This window comes from Gallus gallus, chromosome 13 (assembly GCF_016699485.2).
Source record: "Gallus gallus isolate bGalGal1 chromosome 13, bGalGal1.mat.broiler.GRCg7b, whole genome shotgun sequence".
In the NCBI taxonomy this organism is placed as follows: domain Eukaryota; kingdom Metazoa; phylum Chordata; class Aves; order Galliformes; family Phasianidae; genus Gallus; species Gallus gallus.
The window spans coordinates 17015220-17033531 of record NC_052544.1 but is presented as its reverse complement, the minus strand read 5'-3'; the positions used below and the strand labels follow the sequence as shown (position 1 = coordinate 17033531).

Genomic DNA, 18312 nt, shown 5'->3' with positions numbered 1-18312 from the left:
GCAGCCCCAGTGCTGAGGAGTGCAGCCAGGAAGCCAAAAAAGAACCAGGTTTTCTGCTGAGAGGCAGAGCAAAGCAGTCATTGGAATATTCACCACCCAGAGCTACAAGTGACATTGCTTCTGTAAATACCAAGTATCCAGTCCTTCCCTCTGCCTGCAATTCCCAATCTTGTTACATGTGAGGATGCATTCTGAAAGCTGTAAGATACACTCTTGTTGGTTACAGTAATTGCCTGCTGTTGGCAGAGGTGTAACTCAGTATCGAGGGATAGGAACGGCCTGGCTACAGAGCTGGATACAGAGCTGTATTGGAAGGCCAGGTGTGCTTTGGGGCGAGCCCGAGGTCATTTATCCTGCCTTTCTATTTCTGTCTTTCTAACAGAGGATTTTAATTTCTTAGATGTCTTTGGAACTGTGTCTGCTGTTTGAATGAAAGAACTGGGGGATAGCTTTCAAGCATGTAAGAACCTCCCTAGGCAGCATGTTGAGTAGCTTGTTCTACTCTAACCCCCTCGGCTTATTTGTGATGTCAAGGATAAATTGAAGTGTGACAGTGAACACAGGAGGGAGGATACGTAAATGCACACCCACATGTGGATATGCCAATGTTAACAACAGGTTAAAGAAGTTATGTGCAGGAAGGCCTCACTACCACCACCAGGCATCTCCCTAATTCTTCCTGCTGTCATGTGTTGTATTCTCTTTGTTTAGAGCCCTATGAATTGCATACAGAAGCAAAGAGTTAAGTGTGGAGTTGATGTTCAGGCTGTTCCTATTAGCAAACTTTCTTGTTTATCAATTTGACCTTTGTTTAATGTTTCTTGGATGAAACATGTAAGTAAGTGGTATAACAAACATTGGACTTGGTCATTACTTCAAAGGCAATGTGGTCTTAACAGATTTGAGTGCAAGCTAGAAATAATGCTAGCCTTTGATGGTACAGTTATTTATTCCTCCTTAAGAAAAGTTCTACAGCAGTCACATGTCATCAGGGGCTGCTGAGGATCTGAGTGAAGGAAGAGCGATGCTCTGGAGCACTGGGAGGGAGGAGCCAGGCTGGTCCCAGTGCTGGAGCTTTGGGCACGTGCCCATCCCAAAGCAAGCAGAGGTTAACTGCTTTCCTGAATCCTAAAGATGTTTAGATGCAGACTTAATTTGTCTATGAATCCAAAAAACCCTTAGGAAGGGTTAGCAAAGTTTTGTGTGAGAAAGAAGCTTCCACAGGGTTGAAGTTTGTTGGACCGTTTGATCGCGGTCTCCTGTAGCAACAGGAGCTGTTTTGCTGCCATATGAGAAATGCTTATGTAAAGTTAGAATTTAGTATTATAAATGAAAGAGAATGACAGTTGTGAAATTATTATTTGAAGAAAATAAGGCTTTCTGAATGTCAGCATCTCTTCTTCATTAAAGCCAAGGTTGTTGTGTTTAGGTTTCAATTACAGACTTGGCTTAAACCAAAGCTACACTCAGACAGCTGATGCTGAGTGGCAGTAGGAGGTGCAGCAGCTGCAGTGGTTGAAGTTTTGAATTGTCATTTTCAGATATAGACACAATTTCTTGAAATTCGGATGTTTTCTTCTGGTTTCTTCTCCTGTTTAAACTTTAGCTGTGAATAAGGAAAGGAGTTTGGTCTTGGGAGTATGGGAGTAGGCTCTCAATCACAGCATAAGGGTCTCAATCCATCACTTCTAATCAAACGTGGAGAAGGGCACCGGTGCGTGTGGTTGGAAGGGCAGTGCCTGCTGCAGGCTGACAGCAGAGCAGGTGTGTGTGTGTGTGTGTGTGTGTGTCCATGGACTTCTGCTTAGGTACGCTCAGCTATCTAAAGCCATAGCAATAAGTTACTGGAGTAGAAAGCTCATTCCTCTGTGTATAACTGGGTTTTTGTGGGATTTGTACTGTGGGACTTTGAGTGTCAGCTTGTTTTGCTTCTGTAGTTCTTCATACTGAAAAAGTGGGTTGTGGAGATAGGATTTAGGCAAGTGGAACTTGTACTGCAATTACAAGGTCTTCGCAATTACGCCTGATTGACGTGGGTGTCTTTTTTTGTATTTATTTCCCTCTTTGCTTTACGTAACTGTTTTTAAAGGTAGGATTGATCAATTGCTCACCTGGCAGGCAGAAGAGATGTGTAAAGGAGCTGGCAGGCAGGCCATCCTTCTCTGCTCCCAGGCCTTTGTCCTTGGCTGTGCCAACATGGAAATCTTGGAACAATGACTGCGCTTCATTACAGTCAGTCACATTTTTCTTTTTGAGTTATCACAACCAATTCTACTACGGAATGGGAGTGACTAAGCTGTGTGTGAAAGATGCTGGGCAGTAATGATAGGTAATGGTGTGTTGTAAAAGTTTGGGTTTTATTCTCAAGACCTTTATGGGAGTGCATAGAATTGTAATGAATGCTGAAGTTCAGGAAAGGAAAGAAAATATTTCCCACCAGGAAAATTTTAAAATTTTGAATAGTCTTCCAAAATATTGTTGGCATCCCCACCATTTCAATCCTGAAATAATGCATGATGGCTGTGTGGAGTTGTGCTGTGAAGGCACACAGCTCTCAGTGGTAGGGCTGTGCATGGTGAGCGGGTAAACAGCCCCTTAATGAGACTCACAGGTGGAGTTTCAACTGGGAGGAGCTGCAGCGCTGCTCAGGAAGAGAAAATATACAAAGAGGCCGAGATGAACAATGCGGCCAGGAAACTGTGTGAGGTTCACTGGGGAAGGAATACGGCTTCCTTCAGCTGAAGGGGAGGGGTGGAGGAAGAGCACATTGGAGCATGGATAAAATAATGTGGGAAATCCGGGAGGGAGATGGAAGGCGAGGCGTAAAAATATTGGCAAAAAAATAGATTAAGAAGAATGCTTATGAAGTCCAGGAGCGCACAGCGGGAGAGATGTGGTGAAATGTGGTGAGACGTCGTGATAGCCTGAGTGAGAGATGGGTGCCAAGTGGAAATAGCAGCAGATAATGACCTACTGGGTATGCATCCTATAGCAGAAATTTTATCTGTAATTGCTTAACTGTGTTGACAAAAGTAGTTATAGCGCTGGCAGATAGTCCAATAAAGTTGGCTTAGAATTGCCATGGAAATGGCGTAGTGGAGCTGTGCTCATCTCACAGGTCTGTGGCAGTGCTCGTCGCTCGTCCTTCTGAAGTCTTAGGAAAGTTTAGGGCACTGACTTTGTCCCAGTAAGCAAATTTAGCACAAACTTTTCTTCCTACACTGCCCATTTTCTTTCTACACTGAGAAGAGTGCTTTTGGGTATGTTCAGTGCATCAAAGGTGTCAGAGGCCTGTTGAAATGAGACGGAATTATTTTGTTCAAGTTTGTAAGACTTTGAAAGCTCCCTTTCAGACATGTTTGCTTGCTTTAAAGCTCTCATATGTGCTCACATATGTGCCCTTCATCTGGAGATGAAGGGAAAATTGAGCCAAAGTCTAAGCCTGAGATATGGAAGAGGGCTATTCTGAGAACAACCCAGTATAACATGTATTCATGTAGAGGTTCTCCTCCACAGGGATCAAAACCTGCTGAAAACCTACCTGCCATCTGAAACAAGTGGAGGAAACCAGGCAGGTGGGAAGACTGAAAAGAATTGCAGTACAATTTACAGTATTGGGTGCACTGCATGGATGTAAGGTTTGTTTCTGATCACAACCATGGGAAACCCACCAATGCTTTTTCAAAGTGAACTGTAATCACTGTTATGTCTGTTAAACATGTAGTGCTCACTCTACTCCCTGATTTTTACTTTGAATTCATCTTCCTTTTTTGATTGGAAAATGTTTGCTGCTTCTTCCCATCTGTGTATTAATACGGCCAGAGCCGTATCTCAGAATATCCTCAGTAGTTTTGAAGTCAGTGCTGTGCATTACAGATGGCTTTTTATATACCTAAATGTTTTTGTAATTGTTAGATGAATGGGGGTTTTTAGGCTGTCTCTGCTAAATGCAGAAGTCATTTAAGGACAGCGTGTTTCTTGCTCAAGGATCTTCTTTAAACTGTGCCTTGGTTCCTTTTTTAGTCCTTTTTTTTTTTTTTCCTTTCCCCCCCCCCCTTTTTTTTTTTTCTTTTCTTTTTCCTTTTTCCCCTTGGTTTCACTGCTGGTTTGTGAGCTTCTGGACTCCTGTTCAAAGTTTAAAGAACAATAACTAGTCAAATGTAAAATAATGTCAATTGAACAACCTATGACTCAACAGTCAACCAAGTCATCCTGGCTCCACATCAAATGGACGGAGGCCAAAACCTAAAACTGGCACACATCCCCATCCCTCTTCTTCATATATTTTCACTGAAGCAGAGCCCAGAATGCAACACATTGGTTAAAACTCCATAATAAAGCGGTCCACATGTAAATGCATTATTTTTGTTGACAAAAAAGCCTGACAGCCCGTGCCAAGAGTAAAGACGTTGTGCAATGCTTCGTACGGACTGGCAGGGAAATGTATTTTATGCCCTGAAGAATTTACCATCCTGACGTTCTTTCAGTATTAATTTCACTTCTAAACAGCTTCTTTAAATTCTCTAGAAAGAATTAATGAAGAAAAATTCCTTTCTGCTTCATTTGCCCTATTTCCTTCTCAGAAAAGTTCAGGGCTTTTTCTGATCCGTTTGTGCCCATTCTATTTGCGTTCCGCAGAGCTGCATGGAGCGAGGCTGTGTGTCTGCTCTGGTCAGAGCTGGTGCCGGTTCCTCATGGAGGGCTCTGCTGGCACCAGGACAGCCTTGAATATTTTTTTTTTCTGAATAGCATAAATGAACTTTCTAATGGGCAGTCTGAATTTATTTATAGCTTTATGAATCAATTAGATACTATGCAAGTATTAACCTTCAGCTTTTAAAATATCTGCTCTGTGACTCTTGCATTCAGTCGAGTCTCGTAGCGCCTTTCTTGCAGCACAGTAATACTTTTCCATGTACGTTGCAGTCAGCTTTCCAGATGTCTTGCCTTTTTTCCTAGCAACATCATTTTGGCAGCTCCTGACCGCAGCCCTATGATTGACAGAAGCGCTCGCATTGGGAGCACTGGAGCAACACATAACAGAGCTCACACTGAGGTCATTAATGGAACCAGTCCCACTTAATAATTTCAGTTCAATTCCTCTGGTGTGACTTTAATAAGGATGCTGTACTGAGGGGTGAAATATTTCTCAGCTATATCCTGATTATGTAGGATAAGGTAAGATGTAATGGGTTCTTGCTCCTTGGTCTGTTCTGTTAACAAAATCCCTCTGTGCAGGAATTCTGTTTCTGAATTCAGTGTGCAGAGAAGGAAACCATGATGTTAAAGGCTGTCTGTTAAGATAATACATTTCTGGCAGGTCCATTGGCTTTCAATTTGCTCGCAAGGCTTGGTGTTTTGATGTTGGAAAACTACTGCTCTGCTTCCAGGGGAGTGTGGTGGGGGCGTAGGTCACAGCAGTGCCTGTTGCGCTCAGAGACCAATGGGCTGCAGACGACTTTGTATCGTGTGTTAAACTAAAATGCATCTTTAAGAGTCAAATTCTGAGTAGATTTTTGAGCTTTCTTCTATTGGCGACATATTTGTCTTGAGATCCTCTGCAGGCAGCCCCTCTCTGCCCAGTAGTTTCTGAACGGAGTGCGTATGTGCGCCAATAGAGCTGGGCTGTTCTGCAAGGCTGAGTTCTTGAAAGCAGTCTGTAGATGATCCACAGCAATCTGCAAAAGTCGGTGTAGATCAAATGTGTATTTTGTTACACAATGAAGCGTAAGGGACTGGGATAGCATATAATGATCCCATAGTTTTAGGTAAGGGTTTCATCTGAGTGTAACAAAGTACTGGCCTTAATTCTTTGCTACTTCTTTATTTAAGGAAGTAATGGAAGTGATAATAAAAAAGAGAATTATGGAAACCTTTGAGAAATACGCATGCATTGTTGGCTGTAGAGATGAGGCCCTCCCCTTGAAGGCACGGCTCTTCGGCAGCTTTGCTGGCACACTGTAGTAAATGTAAAAGTTTAGAACATATAATTTAATTATCGTATTCTGGTCATAAATACTTTAATCTATAGTACATTTGAAATCCCGTGAGCTCGAGCTAAGGTTGCAGCTGCAACATCAATTACCATTTATCCATTCCAAGAAAGCTTTGCCTGTGCCCTTGAAACCTTTACATTCTGGAGAGCATCCAAAAAAGAAAAAAAAAAACCCTCACGTCACTCACTTGCGTTAGCATTTCTTTCTCACTCCTGTGTGAGCTCTAAAATGGTAGCAGACGCCATTTCGGAGCGAGGGGAGGTGGTGGTGTTGGGGCACGTGGCAGTGGGCAGCTGGGCACAGTGCGGTGCTCCCAGGGACGTCGTGCACCTCTGGCTTCAGAACAGTGCCGGACGTCAGAGCGGGGATGTGGCAGCGTGGTGCCCATAGGGAGCCCATGCCGCGCGTGCAGTTCCTTTATTTCCATTGTGCTGCATCAGGAGTCCGTGCAAAAGATGGCTCTGTTGGTACACCGATGGTAATCACCCATACTTTCTGGGTTGATTTCTATTTACTGTGGAATAATTCATGAGAAATGGAGCAGGGGTGCTTGGAACATGGCCCCTGCTGCCTCGGTGAGGTGCTGTGAAACACAAGCTCCTGGGAAGCCTCCTCTTGGCAATGCACATTTGTCACTGAGGCTCTACTAAATACAGATAATTAATTTATCTGGTTCCCCAGAGAGATGGATTCTGTCACCCGGAGGATGGTGTTGGGATGAGTGTCACTTCTCGGGTGCTGGCAGGGCAGCTCTGGTGTGTCAGCCCTGAGCTTCAGACAGCAGTTTCTAAAGGATCACACACATATGTTCATAGAGCAGAAGGGGCCATTGCTGCATTTTCCTTTCTAATAAAGTCCTTCTTCATGTACTTGCTGCAAACAGACTTCAGATTTGCACCAGGTTCCCTGCGAGGGCTGTGGGGGTCGAAGCATCCAGGGCATTGGGCTGCAGGAATGTGGAGTGGTTCTCTTTCTCATTGAGCTCCAGTGAAAACACACTGTTTTGAGAACAAAGTCTTTCCCAGTGGATATACATCAGATCGGCGTGAGTTGAAGCCATTTTTTTGTTAACTCGATCTGGAAACCTCGGTTAATGTCCTCGTTGTGATGTATGAGAGTTGTTGGGAACACGTGCAAAAATGTTGGCAGTATTTGAGGCGATTTTATACACAGCAATGAATCACACAGCCCATTTTAGTTGTATTAAAGGGAAAAGTATATATGTAAACGTGTTCTGTGTGTGTCCTGCAAATATCTGTCATTCCGTGCACGTGGAGGCTGATTATGAGACTTTGCTGCCTTAGGTCTGCCTGTATCTCAGTTTATTTAGGGAAGTTTTACTCCCAGTATTTCCTTGCAAGTCAGCTATGAAATATATCCTAATGTAGGCCCAGTGTGGGGGGAGGCATGATGATACCCACCAGTTTGGTTCTGGAAGAGCGTGATCCTCTGCAGGGAGCTCGTGCATCCCATCTGAAGCACATCTGGATGTGGCCTTCTTGCTGACCTGGTCCTCCTGCTGTCCATGCAGGCGCACTGAGCTGCACCATCAGAGCAGAGCCTGGCTTCCTGCTTATCGCCGGGCGATAAGGCATTTATCTAAGTGGGTGATAAAGGAAATGGTGTTAATCATCTTGGCTTTCACAGGGACTATAAAACAGCAATACTGGATGCTTTTATTCACAGACTTTAGGTAAATACTGTAATCTGTAGCAGACTTTTTCTGTTTATTATGGCATCGTTGGCAATGTGCAGCACTTCTTCCAAAGCAGATCTGTTGCCTTCTTTAGATACAAGACAGGAAAGAAAGCTTAGGGATAGGCAGGTTCTGTGTAAGCGTTTTTGGGAGGGTGGCTTTTCTTGTGTACACACTCAGGTAGTCCATAGGAATGTTTGAATCAACATCCCAAGATGCCTTTGACTTAGAGGTAAATTGCAATGTACTTAATATCCGTGGACGGTATTTGAGCTTTCTGCATACTCCGTGGTTGCCAGATGGAGCAAAGAATGTATATCTGTGTAGAGCCTGCAGACAGCCGGGAAGGAAATCATTGGTTTCTACCAATTCATACCAATTTTCAGTCTCTAAACTTAAGCGAGGACATTACAGGAGACAGAAGGGACCATTGTGTGCCGCAGTGCTCGGGAGGGCTGTGGTGTGGATTCTGTCCGTGCTTTCCACAGGGACCTTTCCCTGGGCAGGGGAATGGCTGAAGCCAAACTCTTTTGTGGGGTTTCTCCAGCTGATGATGTAGAGGATGGAGGCGGCAGCTTGTTGTTCTGTGCAGGATCCCTCAGCTTTCATTGTGATGGGCCAATGGTGTCAATTGAGTTGTTTATGCCTGCTCTGAAAATGGCTTTCCTGCTTAAGAGAGCATCAAAATTAATTAGCAGTTCTCTGGTTAATAAAGAAATCAGCAATTCAAAAAATGTGATCTCTTGCTGTACGCAGCTGTGTGTTTACATTGTTCTCATTGCTGGAAGATAAGAAGGAGGCCCAGATGGTGACATTGGAAGTGGTTCCTTTCCTGTTTCTTCGGTGGTGCTACTTACATGGATGAGTACTTTGCTATTAAGAATGCATTATTTAAACACTAAGCTGACTTTTTCTGGTGGACTGAGAGTTACGGTGTGTATCATTTTGTGGTCTGGATTTATTGCGTAGTGAATGCAACTTGTATGTGATGTACTGGGCTAGGAGTAAGAGCACAATGAGTGGTCTCATTTACACTGCTTCAGGCTTAGATACATTTAGTCTGTCTTGGAGCTGCTTTCTCCCACTCCTGATGCATGTTTTGTCCATTTCTTTCCTCAGTTGGTATTTGGACACGAATAAAATGTTTTCAGTGCTTCCAGGAGCTGCCTGCAGTGGTGTTGCAGTTTGTAATAGCACCAGGGAATAGCTTTGTTGTGTGTATGTCTGAAAAAACCTGGGATGAGGTGTTGCTTCTGAAATTCTCTCCAGAGTTGGGTGTTTGAAAAGGTGCAAACTGCTGAGCTGACAGCTGCCCACAGCCCTCCCGAGATGTTCCTCCTGCTGGTACCTGACCCCTTCCCTTTGGGACACTCAGGCTGTTGGCAGTGCTGCTGCGCTTACCCGATGCAGCCAGAGGTGATGTTGTGGCCAATGTGCAGCGCAGGAAGGTGATGGGTGTTTAAAACAGTAGCATAAAGTTAGCATGGTTACCACGTGTGGGAGCGTGCAAGTTCTGTGTTGTATCACAAGAAGGCAGAGGTGGGGAGAAAGCAAATGTTGTCACTGCTGCCCACAGCTGCACTGATAGGATATGTCCATAGGAGAGCCACAGCTCTGCCACGACTCTGTGCCTGACTTATCGCTAATGACAGGCTGCCAGCTTCATGATGGGCCGTATCTGATAGCCCAGCACTGACAGCCTGGCCCAGGAGATGGTTCTTGTTTGCCTTCCTGACTCACACCTCTGCTTTCCCACCTGGTGCTGTGGGCTCTTCTCCTCTGGGCTGGGGTAGGGGTGCACAGGGAGACAGGTCCCTGGGGAATACAAATGTCAAACACCATAAGCTTTACCACACCCGTCTTCACTAAAGTTTGAACCTTGAGCTGGGTTTGAAAGTCTCTGGTAAATGATTAACAAAGGAATGGACTTAGATAAACAGCATGGTTTGTACAGGCCTGGTTACTGGAGCTGCATCATCTTTAAGTCTTCCCATTTCCCTTCATGTCTCCTCAATGAGAAATTATAAACAAATATCTGCAAAAATAAAACTTGTTCAGATATGAATCACTTCTGAAAGTGTATGGGAATGGACCTCCTTCCCCTTTCTTTGCTAATGCATTGCCTCCGAGAATAAATGATAACTTGTTTTATGAACTTGGAGCCATTGCATTTCAGAATGCTTTCCTTTCCCATTTGGACTTGTTTATGTTTTCTTCCATTTGGGTAAGATTCGTAGTTTGTTAAGATTTTGTTGAGCTCTGAAACACTTCTGCAAATAACCGAAGGATAACAATAATGGTTATATTATCATGGGGTGTAAATCCTCACTTCTTGAGGAGAGACACACAACCCCTTGGGAAGCAGTCCAGTTGTCTTTTACTCCTTCCTGTGACTTTGTGTGTAAAAGATTTATATTGAATGCCAGATGAAGTTGCTGTGGGTGCAGGGCTGTCCCATGCATTAAGTGCTCCCTTTGGCTGTGGATCAGATCTGTGAGGCTCCTGGGTGGGATCACACTCAGGGATCGCTCCTGTTGCTGTACCTGGGGCAAGCAGGATGCGAGGAGGGACTGTCAGCATTCAGCACTTTTCCCCCTCCATTAGTAAATATTGGCCTTATCTGATAAAGCCAAGCTTGAGAAGATATGCCAGAAACCCAGATTAGATTGTTGGCAACTGCTTTTTTAATTGAAATAATCACTTGTTTTTAGTTCTGTTGTTCTATTTAGTTCTATTTGGTATCTATCTGTTGTCTTTATCATGTAGCAATTTCTGTGATACTTGCATGGAAGATGAGCCCAATTAAACATTAGAGGTGATTGAAAACTTTCAGTAGAATATGTTTGACACTACCACCGTTTCAGTGACAGTTTGTGAATGATTCCTTGAAAATGTTGTTGTCATAAATTCACAAGAGCTCAATTTTATATTTCTATATTAGTCGTCTTCAAGACTATGCATAGAAAAAGATGCTTCTCTCTTCTCTAAATGTTTCAATGATCTGCAGCTCTCAAGTGATGGCTTTCCATTCACATTTCAGTGTTTAATCTGAGATTTGTAGTGTAGGAAAAGGTGCCACCGGGCCTGAATCTTCAATCACATAACCACAAACCATTTTGTCCAGCAGCTCTCTGCTTTATAGTCCAACGTGTGAATTGGACCCTAATATGGAGTGAGTACTGTGGCACTGATCACAGTTAATTGTTTGCTGTGAGCCATGCAGATTTGTGCAGCCCCAGGTCGGCTCCCATGCACTGACCTCCCATGAAGGAGCATGCTGGGCTCCAGCTCTGTGTTACGATGCAGGGAGCGGAGCGACCAACAGCTTCTTATGGCCAATTCTGGTTTGTCCTAATCGAGCGCCATCACATGCAGCTTAGTGATAAGAAGCAGAAATAGATTCGAGTTCTCGACTTCCTTACCCATGAGGTTGCTTCCCTTGCAAAACTGTCACCACTCATGCAAACCATCTCCTGCGGGGAGATGGGCCCTAGCAAGCAGCAGCCTCTGTCATTACGTGACACATTCCTGGAGCACTTCAGTGCTGAGGAGGGCAGGCAGGCTTCGTAGAAATGAGTGTGAGTGTGTAATTAAAGACGTGTGTTTGTAAGGACATCAGATGAACATAACCAGAGTGAATTCCATTCTGCCATTACTTGGGTGTTGTGCACTTGATTGTGCAACCTAAATATTTCATTATGTTTTTCTGATCCTTGAGAGAAGACAAATTATTTAGAAAACATAGAAAAGCCATCTTATGGGTCATAAACAGGGCTGTAATCTATTGATGAGTGCTGCTTTAGTTGACAGATGAGCTAGTGACAATGATGATAGTTGCATCATCTTCGTAGAGTAATAGAACAGAGAAAGTGTTGCTGCATTTCAGATATTTTCTGAAAGCAAAGGATGAATGTGATGGAGGTGAGTCCTTTTCCAAGTTCTGGGGAGGACTGGTGCTTCCTGGGTGAGCTTTCTTCTCTTTTTCCCCAAGCTTGACTCATTCTGCCTCACTCCGGCTGCAGCCCTTCTTACTGAAGCCTTCTCTCTGCCCCTTATTCCATTCTTATTCTTTCTGTTCAGATGAATTCCTGCTCACCAGCCTTTGTACCAGGTTACTGCAGCAGGTCCCCATCGCTGCTGTCCATCCTTTAGCTCTGCTGTTCCCTGTGCTCTCACGTAGCCCGCCAGCACTCCTGGACTGTTGGCTGTTTCTCCATTCCTCCATAGGGATGCAGTGTGAAGAGCTGACTTGTTCAAGATTCAGGCCCTCAGGGTGCTGAAGTTTTTTCATTTCTGCTGAAATTTAATTTTAGGTGAATGTTTGAGAACTATGATATTTTCTAAGCGTATGACCAAATCTAGTCAGATTTTCTTGAGGAGAGGAAAAGAAATATTCTGTTAAGAACTCAGCCCGTGTTCAAATTTTAAGTTTGATTTAGGGAATAAGAGTTTTCCAGGGTTTTTCTGAATAAAGGCTCCAGGGGCTCAAAATAAGTGTCATTTTTCTGTCCTCATCTAGAAAGTGGCTGGAGCCCTACTGCACCAAATTTTAGAATCACTTGAAGTCAAGCATGCAGTATAGAAATCTCGTCTAAAAGTTTAAAGTTTGTGCGAATAAACTCAGCAAAATGTGCTATGTAAGCCCTAAGGAGTTCAGGTGTCGTGGCAGCCTGAAGCAGGCGAGGCACTGGGCTCTGTGCTGAATGATCGGCCTCTGAAGTTTGGCAGAGCTGCTGCTGGTTCAGCCCTTACGGTTAGGAGCAGCTCAGAGATGGCTGTGAAGGGCTGTGTGCTGTCCCAGCAATAGTTCTTTGTTTAAGAATTAACCCTTTGTCAGTGGACTGGATGTTTACACAGGAATGTCACGTTCTTGAATTAAGGAATGCTATTAATTCCTGAAATGCTGGGGTGAAAGGATCATTTATTACTATGAATACGTGACTTCATTTGCAGCTTCTTGCATAGAAGTGTCCTGGTATAAAACCTGATGCTGGCAGTGGAAGGGAAGCTCCTGCAGGACTTAATGCAGACTGTGGGGAAAGCAACCATAGTGAAAGCAGTATGGAATGAGAGCGTGCTGTAGGAGTTGATTTTATAGACTAGGATCACTGCACAGGAAACTTGGCTTCGGAGATGGGTAAGGGAAATGATCTTGACGCAGTCGAATGGGCAGTAAAGCAATCCGTACAGCTTTACTTACGTGTAACAGATCGCTGGTTAACTGTTTGTGAGTCTGGTGAACTGTTTGCACAGAGCTGTGAGTCTTTGAGGATAAAGACAGCCCATTTCTCACCATTATAAAATGTTTGCCAATATACCACAGATCTTAATTTGTAGTTTCACGTCTTTTTTCCCAGCCCTGGACTGAGATCAGATGTAAGCTCTTCTCCATCCACAACCTCAGCGACTGCGGGACCACCTCCCAAGCTCTGCCTCGTATGCTCTGACGAGGCCTCTGGGTGCCATTATGGTGTTCTTACTTGTGGCAGCTGCAAAGTGTTCTTCAAAAGAGCCGTGGAAGGTAAGGCTTGTTTGAAACAACACATTCTTCAGGACTGTAAGATCCAATTCCATGCCTGACCGGCCAAAGCCAGGCCACTCTCTCCTGCTGGAGCCCCAGTTATTGCTCAGATCCTCCTGGGAAACCCCAGCCCTGCTATTGCTGTTCTCTTCGTAGTAAATAACATTGATAATAGTGCAATTATCTGAAGCATAGATTCCCTTTACGTTTATAAAATGCTCCCATTCACTCAGGATAAAAGGGAGCATTGTTATCTTTGCTTTTTGTTTCCTTCATTTTCTTTCACTGTTGTTTTTGTTTATTTGTCCTACTTATATATACAGACGTGTCTGTGTGTGTTGAATTCACAGTCTGTGGTTCTAAGTTTCGTGCTCATTGATTGTGTACGATGATGTGGGTGAAATTGGGTAGCTCTTCTGCAAGGTTGGGAGAGTTCTACAGTGTTTCCTGTCAGAAGTGTTGGTTACGTTACATGTGTGCAACGTGTATGGTGTATGCAGGGTAATTTACAGAGGTGTGCAGGTTGAGGTTGTTGGGATTTCTCTGTAAGCACAGGAAGAAAAAGGCGATGGTGGAATATGAAATGGGAATCCATAGCAGTGCAGCAGAGCAGCCACTCTGTGCTGAGCAGGCTTTGCCTGCGTGCCCAACTCCTTACTGCAATATCAGCATCAGAGACGGAAGGAGTGCGGAGCGCATCGCTGTGCACCGAAAGGGCAGCAGCGGTTCCTGCACCGCCGTTACACAATACAGGAAATCCCTCGCACAGGGCTTCCCGTCTCGTGCCTGTTTTGGGCAGTCCTTGCTGGGTGATGAAGTGAGTCACGCTGTCATTTTTTTGCTAACGTTTTTGCAAGCTCGATTTCACTTGAGAAGAGGGAAGGTTGTGTTTCACAAAGATGCATCAGCATTCCTTCCTTAGAAGAAGGACTGTTCCTGTGCTCCCAACTCACCCAAAGCAATAGGAAATGTAATGACGCAATGGGAAACTGCATGGAAGCGCAGAGCTGCTCTCAGAGGGATCCGAGGATGTTCGCAGGCAGTGCTGCTACCCTTTGTGGGGAAGGATGTCGTGTCCATGGCGCACTGAAGCTGTTTCTGAAGTACCATGAGAACCAGCTGCAGTACAGAGCGCTGAGCTGTCCTTGGCTCTCGGTTTGTCCTATCCGAGCTGTGCTCCCGTCTGCAGCCGGCTCCTTGTTGGGATGAATAATCATCTGTAGCTTGGAGTGAAATAAGGGCACTGGACGTCCCCCAGAAGCAGTGCTGTGTGGCAGCTGAGTGTGTCACAGTGACAGTTCTGCCTGTTCCACAGCCTTAACCAGTGACGGAAGCATTGATACATGAAGAAATCGGCCCGGTGATTTCTGCAGATTGGTGATGTGACTTTGCACATCTTGTACCAACTGTGTTGGTGTTAGATATGTAAAGCAGGGTTGGAGCTGTAGAACTGCAGCACGCTCCTCAAGGTTTACCTGTGCTTTCATTTTGTTATTGTTCCACAGACTGTCCCAACCACAATCCTTAAGATTCAATGTTACGGATGTTTTCAGGAGCCCTTAAAGGATCTGTGAGTTTTAATATTACCTTAAGGGACAAAAAACTTGGTTTTAACTCTTACAGGAATTTTTCCTACTAGGAATATATGTAGAAATAATTTGTTTCCGCACAATTGCTTTCATTAATATCTGCCAAGCATCTGTTAGTGTGCAGATCCAGCAAACTGCATTTGTCATTGAGCTGTAAGCCTGGAAACGCCTCTTCTGCACCTTTGTCTGCAGTCCTATACACTTGTGATGGAAATGGTTACAGAAACCGAAAGTGTCAGTGTCTAGGAAACCAGTATGAGGTGTATTTCTTTCAGCAAACAGTAAAATTAGAGGAAAAGAGGGAGGATGAAGGTGGGTCAACTGTTCTGTATTTATAGCCTTTCTCACACAAACAAAGGTCCTTTCTTCAGGAATCCAGGACAGCAAAAGCTGTCTTGTTCTAGTTCTTATTTTCACGGTGCCTCAGAGCCCTTCTGGTTGTGTCTCTGCAGTCCTGGCCCCACACCTCCCTCCTGTTACCACCTCTCCTGCCAGCCCACGTCTTCCTCCCTCCTCCCACTCCCGCTTTCATCTTGCTTCAGATCCTCACACCTCCCCTCTGTGTTAAATCCCTTCCAACACCCCTGCCTCCCGCAGTGCTCCAGATTGTGCTTATTCTCCAGCCCTTTCCACTCCCAATCTGTTCCAAAGAATCTTTCATTCCTCCGATCATCACAACCCGTCAGAGCCCAGGGGCATGCTTGTGCCCAGGCGGTGCGGTGTGGAGCAGCAGTGTTGTCTGGATGCTCTGCAAAATGCCTCCATCTGCAGTAAATTCTCTTGGAAGCATCTCAGTTTGCTCACTACCAGCTTTCACCAGCGTGTTCTTTAAGTATCTTCGTTTTTTAAGCAGCAAAGGTAACTGATGTGTCCATTTGGCTGGCGTATCTGCAGGGCAGCGTTCTGACTGTGGGAAGCAGGAGGTGGAAAAGTGCTCCTTGTTTTTCACCAGATGCTCACGTGACAGAAGAGCTTCACTATACTGTTATATGGAGAAATAATGTAGTTTTCACCTGATAAAACAAACAAACAGAAACAAAAGACAATAATGGCAAAGCAGGAGATACAAGAAAGCCAAATACTTGCATGGAGATGGAACTCCAGAAGTTTGACAAAGGCCATAGGGATGGACTCTGCATACCTGAAATTTTCACAGTTCGTTTCAAACTAATTCCTTAATCACGTCTGTTTCTATAAGAAGACTCCTAGGCTCTGTTGTTAGTAACTGAACATTTGGAAAATACATTTGTTCCTCTTTGCTGTTATCCATTGGGTCACTGAAACACAGCATAAGAGCCTGGGCTGCAGCTTTGTCCCACCAACGCTTCTGTTTCTTGTTCCCTGTCTGGGAGAAGGACATATCTCTTAGCAATGCCTTTTTCTAAAGGAAGCTGTCGTTATACAATTGTTCATAAAACTCAAGTAATTAGGAACAGATATCGTTCTTCTTCACTATTGCCCTTCTGTTAACAACAAAGAAATACACTCATTTTAATAGGTGTACTTCAGGTCACCACATTTCTGGGGCCAAATTTTTGTTGCAAATTTGAGGGTCCCTGCAGATGTCAGAGTGCTTGGTTGTCTGCTTCTGAATGGAAGGGGGGCTTCTCAGCTTCTGGAGCAGTGACAGCTATTTCTATATGCTGGGAGAGATGTTGAAATGTATACTTTCCAAATGTGTTTGTGGATGTTATTTATATCTCATGTGAAATCATTCAGGGGAATTGTAAACATGCCATAGAGGCTTAGAGCTTTCTCCTAGCTTGGAGAAATGTAAGAGAAAAAGTGTTGTAAAAATAGAACTTGCCTAACCTTAACAAACAGAAGATAGGATTTCTCCGTAAGCGTGGTGGCATCGGTGTCTGAGTGCTGGATTTGTATTTGCTGGGAATCGTCTGGATACTGATTTTGTTTTGCAATAGGAGTGCAGTGAGTAGGGACATCCTGCAGTCCCTGCTTCCTGCATGCTGCAGAAACAGTGAATGACTTCATCTGACTGTAAGGCTGGTGGTGATTCTGTGTGTTTCTGTGAATGCAGGGCAGCACAACTATCTCTGCGCTGGAAGGAACGATTGCATTATTGACAAAATTCGGCGGAAGAACTGCCCGGCGTGCCGCTATCGGAAATGTCTCCAGGCAGGCATGAACCTCGAAGGTAATCCTCTGTGTTCCATCCCCTTTTAGTTCTGATCGGGTGAAAGTCCCGCTGCTCAGGAAGCTGAAGCAGCAGCACTTTAATGTGGTAGAAGTACCGCTGTGTCCTGTGGTGCGTAGCAGCATTTTAATGAAAGTAAGATTTTTAGTGCTAGAGTTTCTCCCGTGCTTTCCTATCCCCACTCAATTGCTTTATCTCCCTGTATGCACGGCAGAAGTGAGTCATGCGTGTGAAATGGGGTTGTTTTTTCTTCCTGTCAGCACGTAGATCTTGTTGCTTTTTCGGTGAATCTGAGACAGCAGAACTCCAGCAGAGGTCTTGTAGGGAAGTGCCGTGCCTGCCTATTCTTACTTGGGAAAGTGACTTGATGCTGAAAACCACAAATGGGAGGGAATGCCCGGGCGTGTATCTAAAATTGGAGTGGGCCTTGCATCTTCAAGCTGAAGAAAAGGCAATCATTTTTATTCATGCTGCAGATTCTTGTTCTTAAATGTCTGGTAGAGTCTCTCTAGAAAAGATAATATAATAAAAAAACATGAATGTGCGGGTGCATGTTTGTTCTGTGCTCGGCTGTGGATGGCTATTGAGAAACTGAAGACCACATCAGCTAGAGATTCAGCAACGGCCCTAAAAAGGCATAAAACTTTTTTACTGCTGTCAGCTACATTTCATCTTCGATATTTTTCCTTGAGCCATAGAGATTAATGCAGAATTTACTAGCGTAGTTATCGTGGTGATAACTCGTATCATCAAAGTTGACAGATAAAATAAAAATGTCAGAAATGTAAGTTAATAGGAACATTCTTTCATTTCAGTGAAAATATCCTTCAGTAAAATGTAAGTGGTGCATTGTGTTAGAGATGGGTAGTGCTCGTACTGGGGCCCACGTTAGCACGTCCTTTCCTGCTGCTCTTCTGCCCCTCCCTGCCATGAACGCCCCATGTTCCTGCCCTGCTGGTGGCTGCTGCCCATCCTTTTGAGCAAAGGGAGAGGACCCAATACGTGGAAATGCTTTCCCCCATGCCACACTTACACGTAAATCCCATCCTCAGCAGGGGACATCATGGTTTGTATACATATCAGTGGGGTCTGTATGCAGGAGAAGTGTGCATGGAGCCTGACAGCCACAGTCAGCACGGTGGGTCCTGGCACAGTCTTACAGCTTGGGAGGCCATCGGTGAGTGTCTGTGCAGGGCATACAGCTGTGTGCAAGGCAGCAGGGTGCTCACTGGGCTCCCAGCAGTGTCAGAGGTGTGAGGCTGTGTGGCCAGCTGGGCAGCCTGGGAGCCAGCAGAAGTCATGGCACAGCAAAAGGGAGGTTTCCTTCCCTGAGGTTTGGCACAAAGACTCCTGGA

At 44.7% G+C, this 18312-nt stretch overlaps 1 protein-coding gene across 3 annotated transcripts in view; it reads left to right on the top strand.

Annotated features, from left to right (window-relative positions):
• NR3C1 (nuclear receptor subfamily 3 group C member 1) overlaps positions 1-18312 on the top strand; it is a 102277-nt gene that overhangs the window by 66398 nt on the left and 17567 nt on the right. For all 3 annotated transcript variants that reach the window (XM_046900387.1, XM_046900388.1, NM_001037826.1), the window contains 2 exon segments: positions 13050-13213; positions 16841-16957. In XM_046900387.1, the coding sequence (XP_046756343.1) occupies positions 13050-13213; positions 16841-16957 (281 nt within the window).